This window comes from Nelumbo nucifera, chromosome 2, assembly GCF_055504915.1.
Source record: "Nelumbo nucifera cultivar China Antique chromosome 2, China Antique-T2T, whole genome shotgun sequence".
NCBI lineage: Eukaryota > Viridiplantae > Streptophyta > Magnoliopsida > Proteales > Nelumbonaceae > Nelumbo > Nelumbo nucifera.
The window spans coordinates 10,609,646-10,619,602 of record NC_142650.1 but is presented as its reverse complement, the minus strand read 5'-3'; the positions used below and the strand labels follow the sequence as shown (position 1 = coordinate 10,619,602).

Genomic DNA, 9,957 nt, shown 5'->3' with positions numbered 1-9,957 from the left:
TTGTTTTGATTGTGAGTTGTGACATAAACGCAGGAAACCGTGTGGATATTTATATGGGTTTTGGCGGTCAAAACCAGGGGCGGTTTCCGAAGGTCAGAGCGGCAGAAAAAACCACGGAGCTTAAATTATTTATAAAATAACTGGTGAATGAAATTGAGGTCTGATGTTCAAGTATCTGCATTAATTGGGGTGAGGGAAGTTATACTTAACCCTCAATCCCACTACTATTTTTTATACACTTAACCATCATTTAATGTGAAATCCTGAAGTGCTGTATAAAAAAAATAGACCCGGACTAGCAATCGTTGTAGTAGGGTTTAGCAGTGACGGCAATCACCTCCCATGTACGATCGATGCATCCGTGAAGCTTGTTTACTCTATCTTCGAAGAAAATAAATGTTTGTATCGACAAAATCAATATGGAAATGTCTCGATTTCTCAAAACGAAACTGTCAAAAAATACAATTTCCACCGTTATACAATGCAAAAATGTATTACAAATACAAACGGCTACAAACCTAAACCGGAATACATTAATATACCGGTTTTACATTTGTATCGCAAATAAACATAGCGTTATTATTTTGTTTTTCTAAAAGCACCTTAATGGAACTTCATCGAATATCAAAAGTGGGGTGCGCCAGGATTTTCCTTTTTCTGCAACTCACAAAACACTATAGCTTCCAACCAAATTGGAAGGGCTACACTGTAGATGATAATTTTTTCTTTTTAAAAGGGCTACACAATGGAAGGTAATCCATCCCTTAAAACCAAAAATCCCCTACCCAGGTGCAGGAAGATGTATTAATAGTGTTTTGTGGGTAGCAGATCCACACTCCCTACGACGAGGGTGTATTTCTTTTTGTTTTTTTCCTTCTTTACTCTTTTTCTTATTCCGTAAAGGTCCTATCAACATCTATATTCTTGGATTGTGCAGTATCGACTTTGTTTAAGGTAGAGTTATGTCTTGTTATTGTATTAGTTAAGACTTCACGTATCCAAGTGACATTTCAGGTGGAGCAAAACGCTTTATATATATAGAAGGGATCGGTCATTTACTTTGAACCAAAATTTTGGCGATACAACAAATAAAAGGAATGCATTGAGGTGGTAATATTCTATATACTGAAAATGCACTTGTGCATGTCAGCTTATACTCTCCTCCTAAGAGTTCATTAATAAACTGCTCAGGTCACAATTCAGGGAATACAAGTGGCAAAAAAATGTAAAAAAAGAAAAACAGTAGACATGTCAGGAAACCCACCAAGTGTTACAAAGTGGAAGTTTTGCAGGTTTTCAGAAAGAGGTGGACTCAAGAGATTTAACAATTCGATAATATCATTTGGAGTTTATGCAACTCAGCAAGGTGGCGAGGAATATCAGCGCTGCTACTTGAGATATGCTCCTGGGAGCATCAAACCTCTGTTAAAATATATGGATGTAAACAAGGAGAAAGAATATTCGATCGATAAACATCTCTGGGTGGGTTGGGGGTTGATTTTGAATCAAATTATTTATAAGAGACACAGGTCTTGATGTGGGTTTTAGTTTTCTTTAAACCGCTGCTTCCAATACCACAAGCGTTTGCCGGTTAATTTCCTTAGTTAATTCAATGAGTGTCTCTGCAGTTGGAATTGGAATTGAAATTAATGGCCTATTCTCTTAGTCTGTTTGGTTCAAACAAGAAAAGGAATAAAAATTGGAATCAGTAGGAATAGCATTTCATTTCAAGGAAAGGAAGGAAAATCCAATAGGAATGAAAGTAGAATTACAATTCTACCCAACTAAATAGTTGAAATCAAAATAGTTCATTCAAATGACATAGGGGCTCGTTTGAACTATTACAGATACAGATATATGTGACTCGACTCGGCAGAATTTCAGGGTTGACTTGTCAAGTTATAAACAATTCTAATCCTGCATTCATACCTCATGTAAAGACCTTTGGTGAATAAGACCTCTCTGATATGATATCTGAAAAACTTATCATCAGCCAACTAGAATCAATAAACATGGTAGCCAATCAGAGATTATTTATCAAAATTCATGGGTGGGTTTTGATTGGTGAAAACTCTTTCCATACCATGTCTTTCCAGCATCATAGGTTTTCCCTTTATTTTGATATGTTCTTAACAACAAGCAATGGGACATTGTCAACTAGGTGTTCTGGAATTTGTGAGGCTGGGCTCAGCATAAATAAGCATTGAGTACGAGGCAGTGTATGACATTGCTCTCGATAAAATCGATTAATTGGCTTCTTGTATTTGAAGATGTTTTGCTTGCATCTTTCTGTATGAAAATGGAATGGATTTTAAAGTGGGTAATAACTAATAGACTCTGGATCTCCTGCCCACGTCTACCCATAATACACTATCCTCATGATACTATGTAAGAGGATGAAATGTTCTCCATGTATGACTGTGATATTATGTGAGTAAACATGAATAAAATTTGTGTGGGCAAGAGTTTGGAACTCTAACTAATAAGCTCTGAATAGAATCAGATTCTTAAAAGGTCAGGTACTTCAATTCAAAGATCAAAACCCAAAAGCTAATTACCTAATTATCTCGCTCCGGCCCGGCCCAGTCTGCCCGTTTGATGGGCCACGGCTGGGACTCAGAACCTGCTAGCCCTTTAGAATCCGATAGTCCCACCCCAGCTAGTAGACTGACCTGAGCTTTACTGGACCTTCATTTCTCCGGCCCATCTCAGCTAGTTAGTGGAACTAATGATAGATTGGGCCTAAGTATTAAAGCAATAGAGGAAGGGCATGTTGGGTCTTGTTTGTTTCTTATACGTTTTAGTGGTTTGTTGCCTTTTGCAACATTCTTCTTATTGCTTTGTCCAACAATGTTACTTTCTTTATCTCCTTGCTATTTAACTAAAGACCGATAAGCTTATATCTTTCTTTAGGCTCAGTTTGGAAGGAGCACAAGTGCAAATATGTAGAGTGTAAAACCTTATATTTTATAGGGAAAATTCCCGATAGGTAACTTGTACTTTAGGCCAAGTGCCAATTTAGTATCTGGACTTTAAAATATCACAAATTAGTACCCGAATTTTCATTTTGCGACAATCTAGTACCTATTGTTAATGGACTGTCAGTTTTGTATATCACGTGACCTCATGTATGATTTAAGACTTTTAAAAATATCAAAATTACCCTTGGACACTGTTCATTACCTTCTTTCTCAAGAAAATGAAGATCAGGTTTTGGGAACCCAAATGTCTTGATGGAGGTGAAAACTCCATCCACCACCAACTAGACATTCTTTGCCGCACCGAAGAATGCTTGCAGCAATGGCTGAGTGCGCAGGTGGCTCCCTATTGCCTTAGCAACTTACACCATAAACCATAAGTCTTTGACATCGATCTCAACCACACTGACATTGCTGGGTATCTGATACCCAAGCTTGGCCTCTTAATGGATCTGGCTAATTGGCTCTTTTCCACCTCAACTCCAACCGTTTTTGCGGCATCTTCCCAAATACCATTTTTACGAATCTGGCTCTTTGATAAGGACTTGAACAACCACTTCCGGTTCGGCATTTTGAACAACCTCGGAAACTCCCCCATTTCCATCATCATGTTATCCAACAACCTCGGCGGTTGCATCCCCAAGGCCTGCTTCCACCCGCCATTGGGTAGATGAAGAGCTTGGAGCAGTTCAACATGGCTTACAATATGTTTACTGGGGTTGTATTGGCGGTAGTGTTTTAGCTGCCGAGATTGGGATTAAGATGTTAGTGATGGAAAAGGGTGGTGGTGGTGGAGGAACAGTGGACGACATGGGGGAGGGGATGCAATGCATTGACCATCTGTACATAAACAATCCGGGTGGCATCTGCAGCTTCTACTTACAAGAGAAGCTGGGTAAGCTACTCTCCGGTAACAAAAGAATTCAACAGATCGATCCCAACTGATCTTGGCGATTTGAAATCACTTCCAGAATCCTACTTACTCCCATGTTCATCTGTTACATAAGGCAACTCGGGCTAGACTTCTGGTGGTGGTGATGGTGGTTGGGAAGTATGACTTTGTGGCAAAGGAGGTGATTCTATGATGCACCCAAATGGAGGTGAGAGAGAGATAGAAGCTTGTGGTGGCGGAGCACCACTGGTTTGAGGTGGGTAGAATTCTTCTGGGGGTGGAGGCGTTGTATAAATGATGGGTTGGTGGCGGCACCCGAATATGTGGTGGAGGTGGCGATGGTAGTGTATAAAGGTGATGGGTTGGAGGAGAAGGAAGATGGGGAGGAGGTGAGGCGTAACCGAAATGATGAGTTAGTGGCGGTGGTGGTGGTGGTGATGTGTAAGGATAATGATGGGTTGGTGGTGATGGTAGGTAATGTCTAATAGGAGGCTTCTGCTTAGTCTGGTTAGTTGGATGTGGAGATGGAGGTTGTCATATAATAGGCTGCTTTGTCTTCGGTGGTTCTCCTTTGGACATGGTTAACTATAGCGGAGGAGGCTTGAAGAATCTGGGCGAGTGGGCCGAACTTGGCGGTGGGGGTTGCGGCTTGGGTGTCATTGCTCCCGATGCAAGGAAAGGAGTAGCACCACCCTTGCTGCCACTAGTACCACATTTCAACTTGTTGCAGTCAACGTGTAGTGCAGCCTTGGAAGAGCACTCCCTTGAAGATTATTGATTTGATTTACCAAGAATGCAGTTCTTCTGGTCATCAAACAAAACCCCTCCCACACCGCCGGCGATCATCGTAGTGCACTTCGGTGCTTCATCCGTGAAGTAGTTAAACAAGTATTTAATTGTGGAAGGTTGGGAGTTTACACAGAGGAGTAAGATTGGGAGTATACACTTGAAGGGCATTTTTGTCTTTTTGCATGTTATTTAACGGCCGATTAACGCCAGGTACTAGATTGTCACAAAATGAAAGTTCGGGTACTAAATTGTCACATTTTAAAGTTCGAGTACTAAATTGGCACTCAGCCTAAAGTACAGGGTACTACATATTTGAGAGGAAAACCAGTATTTTCGTTATTTCCCCCACCCCCTAAGTTCAAAATGAGATTGGTTTCAATGAGTGTAAGGCATGTTCGAACACCATTTACAGCCTTGCATTGGGAATATCTCCTTATGTATGGGGAGATATTCCCAATGCAAGGCCATAAAGGCTGTTCGAACGGGCCTCACACTGACCGAAGCGGAGGTCCAATAAAATGCCATCAAAACATCCATACATAAATGTATACATCATTCAAGGAAAAGAATTTATAGCTTGAATAACATCCAAACTTGATGGAACGGGCCTCACAATGATTGAAGCCGAGATCCTTTGTTTTGCAACAAACACCCCTGTGCTATGACCATGAGACAAAAACCCCCTTGACCGTTAAGTCAGATGACGGAATGCATTAGATTACCAAAATACCCCACTAAACTTTTTCTATTTTCTTTTTTTCCCTTTTTCTCTTAAAACCTATTTAACCTATTATTTTCTCTTTTTCTCTTCTTTTACCCTCTCTCACCATCCTCTCTTATTCTTTCTCTCCCAACTCTCCGAAAAGAAAGGGCAGAGGAAACCCATTTCTCATATTCCCTTTCTTCTCTTCTCCGTCTTCAATCAATCTTGTCTCTATAGCCATTGTCAACGATGCTGCAATCATAGAAAACTAGAATGCTTGATAGACCAATAACAGATGTCTGCCCATATCACCGAGAAGATCACCCAACTTGAAGCTCTTCCGTTCAAATTCAATCTCAAAAGTTCCATTACTTTCGCCCATCTCCGCCGTCATTGGATTAAAAGGAGTGGAATGAAGCAAACAAGGGGGTCTTGCGGAGCCGCCTTATAACAGACCCCATAGGAGTGGAATTTCTCCAGTTCGCTTGCTCGTAGTGTTGCAAGCGAAGGACTTCTATTTGCGGACTCACTTCCACCGCCTAAGACTGGTTCCATCTCTATTTCAGCCACGAGTTGGGGTCCGTCGTCTCTGTCACAGGAGTATATCGTTGCATTGTATTCCACCGTTTTCTTCCTCTTTGTTTCCCTGTTTTGTTCTAATAAGCTACTCTTTAGTATTAAAGTGAAATGCTGTCGATTCCGTTTATACTCTATCACATTGAAAGACTTTTTGTTTTGCATTTCATTTTTTGTTTTATTCTGTCTTATGTTGGTACTCGATTTTCCATCTGCAAACTTCTTTCATCTTTAACTCGTGTTATTTTTTCGTGGAAGAAACAAGAGTATCATGGAATTAGAAACCAAGTAAAAAGGAATGGAAAAACATCATTTCACACATATAATTTCATTTTTTGGGGTAGAAACGACAACATCATTCACTTAGAAACATACAGAGGGAGTGGCGAGACGCCATCGGCTTTCTCGTTTTTTTCCCTTTTTTTTCTCTAAGGTGGATATGAGAATATCATTGATCATTAATTCGTATATAATTTAGAAACAAACTTTTGAAGGAAGGGAAGGATAGTATGGGAAGGTCGGGAAAGATGAATAGTAATTTTCTCGTTTAGTAAATATAAGGGTAGTATGGGAATTAAAAAATATTGTAACGGTTTTTTTAGACAAAAAAAAATTAACGGAAGGGGTCTTTGTTTCACGGTCATAATACAGGGGATCTTTGTTACAGACCCCATAGTGCGGGGGGGTTTTTGTAATTTACCCAATATCAAAACATAAATGTAAACATTATTCAAGGAAAAGAATTTATGTACAAGCATGGCGAAACAAGAGAATACTACAAAGATAGAAACTTAGAAGAAAATACATCTTCTGTTCAAGGGAATCAGCCAAAAAAAAAAAACAACAGTCAGAGAGAAGGCTTCATTTCAGGGCAGGCCGGAAGCAGCCAGCAGGGATCTACTGAGGGTTTGGCGGGCGACTATTGGCAGCAGAAACCCTGGATCCCCATTGAAGTAGCTCTTTGCTCGTGTCATCCTTGTGAAGGATAACCTCTATGAAGCACAAACAATCTTTCTTATCTCCTGTTGCCAATTTGATCGCTTCTACTAGCTCCTCTTCACATCGCACCTGCAACACCGAATTCAACAAATAAGTAACTCTCATTAACCATTTCGCTCCCCAGGCCATTCAGAGTCATCTCAGAAAACATTTATACTCCAACACCTGAACGCTTTCAGATCGATAAGACCTACCTTAGTGGTCCAGCACTTTCCGTCGCCATTGCAGATTGCATTCATCAAACCAGTGCAGTTCCAGTTCTTAATCACATTGTAGGGTCCATCATGGATCTCAACTTCAATGGTGTATCCACCGTTATTTATCAGGAATATGATGCTCCTTTGCCCACAACGCAGCATTGTCGACACATCTTGTGCTGTCATCTGCACGTCAAATCATTTATTAGCAGCTGTAGATTCATATATATGTAGTCACAAGTCACAACAATGGTTAGAAATATATATGGTAGAGATTGTGCAGGAACAACCTGAAAGCTTCCATCACCAATGCAAGCAATCACTCGCTTATTTGGCGCTGCCTGCGCATACCCAAGCGTTGCACCCACTGACCACCCAATTGATCCATATTGCATCTGGAACTCGTAACTGCAATAATAAACAACAATAGGTCTTGTGTTGAGAAGTTTCTGACTAGATTTCTACGTATGGATCGGCAGCTATAAGTATGAAATCAGGAAGCTTAAGCTTTCTCTCATTAGCTTACCCGCAACCTTGTGGTAGTTTCAGTTTCTGACAGTTAAACCAGGAATCTCCTGTCTCAGCAATCACGGCGGTATCACTTGACAACATCTCCTGTATGTGCTTGAAAAGGATGTTGGCCCTCAATGCCTCCTTGGGCTCACACCTGAGCGGAAGCCCCTCCGGGACCAAAATTCGATGGTAGTTGTCGAAGGCAGTCGTGTTGCATTTAAGCCTCTTTGCAAGGGCCTGGAGGAAGTCCTTCATTAGAATGCAGCCGAATGTAGGCCCATCTGCAATCACCACTCGATGTGGTTCTACTATTATTGCTTTCTCTTTCTTGAGAAGTAGCGAGTACCCAACCGAGCTGTAGTCATTGAAAATTGGCCCAGCGAAGATGTAAGCATCAGCCGATTCCACAATTTCCGCACAGAATGGGGTGCTCACGGCGCCCCAGTAGGTCCCGATGAAATGAGGGTGGTGTTCTGGCACCAGACCTTTCGCTGAAGGCATCACGGCAATCGGATAACCACAAGCATCTGCAAGCTCAACGAAGGCATCACAGGCTTTCGCAACTCGGAGTTTTGGACCACCCACCATGATTGGCTTCACCGCCTTGTTCAAGAACTCCGACGTGGCTTCCACTGCTGCTTCAAGACCCATTTGATTGCTTAATCTGTAGTATTCAAGAAACTCCAAGAATTACGAACAAACCCCTTTCGATCTCTATGTAATTTGGAGATGAAAAGAAGAAGTAATTAATTACCTAGGAGACAGGAAGAACGGGACGGGCTCTCGACTGAAAGTAGGATGAGGGATGCCTGCTAAATTACAGCTAATGCTGAGATAAACTGGTTTGCTTTCTTTCAAAGCTGTTGAGATGGCAGTATCAATCAGTTCATGTGCATCTTCTAAGTTATTCACGACTGCCTACAATTCAAAAAGGCCCACGCACCATAAGCTAAGCCACCAATGATCAAACCAAACTTGCTAACTGTTTCAAACGAACCTCATACAAATCAAATAGAACCAAGAAGAGGAGGGTTCCCAAAATTTTGAGTCGGGGACCCACAGGACCGTTTGGGTCTACATGATTTGCCAGGATCCTATTATGTTGGATAGGACCCAAAATCTATCCTTGACAAGGGGACACGTGGCAAGTTAAGTCCCCGGTCCTCCTACGGCCATGGTACCCCACCACAGCCAAAACGGTACCGCTGCCATAGAAGAGCAGAATGAAAGACAAAAAAGAGGGGGAACTTTGGGTTCTACCTGAAAGCAGGTAACGGTCTGGAAGCATCGAAGCTCTTGACACCAATCCGGCAATCCGATCGTGTGGTGAAGAACTCTATTAGTGCCATAGTCGTTAGAATTTGGGCCACCGACGATGCAGATGAGGGGGAGATTCTCACTGTAAGCACCGGCGATGGCATTGAGGATGCTGAGGCCACCCACTGTGAAGGTGACGACACAGGCACCAACGCCGCGACACCGGGCATAGCCGTCAGCAGCATATCCAGCATTGAGCTCGTTGCAGCAGCCAATGAGGTTGAGCCCAGGCTCGGCTATGAGGTGGTCGAGTAGGGTTAAGTTGAAGTCACCGGGAACGGAGAAGACATCGGTGACACCAATCTGGACGAGTCGACGAGCGAGGTGCCGGCCGAGTGTCGACTCAGACGATCCAATGGCGGCAGATGAGACCGAGTTCTGGACGGGCACGACCGCGCCGTGGTGTGGGAGGCAGCCCACGTCGTTGCTAGCAGGTTTGAATCCGTTGATAGCTCCGATGTCATTGGAATAGACAATGGCATCAAAGATTGGTCTTTTGGGAGAGTCTTGGGAGGGTTTATCGGATCCATTATTTTGAGAGAGTTTTCGTTTGGGCGGGTACACTGCGAATGCTGCCGTGTGACCGTTCTCCATCTTTCACAAGGTTGAGGCTTGAGAGTTGGGAGTTGGAGGGTTTGAGTGAGTTGTCGTGACACTTGAAACCGCAGGAAGCCCTGTATACAATTTATATGGGCTTTGGCAGTTAAAAAACCAGGGGCAGTGGCAGTTTTAGAAGGACAGAGCGACAGAAAAAAACCGGGGAGCTTAATTAAACTCAAAACTTAAGGTAAACGTAGACATAGGCACCATGAATCTGGAATTTCTGTTTTTGATACTTTGACCAATTGTAGTATCTGTATATCCCTTCACATTTTAAAAACTTGGTTTGATTAATAATAAGTGGACTTGTATGTATGATGTTTGTTAGATATATATCCTTCATGCGCTGTATTCATCTCTCTCTCGACTCTCGAGAGTCGAATCCCTCTCGGA

The 9,957-nt window shown here is 42.2% G+C and overlaps 1 protein-coding gene across 1 annotated transcript; it reads right to left on the bottom strand.

Annotated features, from left to right (window-relative positions):
* Positions 1-6,643: 6,643 nt before the first annotated feature.
* Positions 6,644-9,640, bottom strand: LOC104594950 (pyruvate decarboxylase 1). Its single transcript, XM_010255506.3, has 6 exons — positions 8,908-9,640; positions 8,402-8,565; positions 7,661-8,311; positions 7,425-7,542; positions 7,132-7,320; positions 6,644-7,006 (listed from the first exon to the last, which is right to left on the bottom strand). The coding sequence occupies exons 1-6, from the start codon at positions 9,556-9,558 to the stop codon at positions 6,836-6,838; spliced, it is 1,944 nt and encodes a 647-aa protein (XP_010253808.1). The 5' UTR covers positions 9,559-9,640; the 3' UTR covers positions 6,644-6,835.
* Positions 9,641-9,957: the final 317 nt, after the last annotated feature.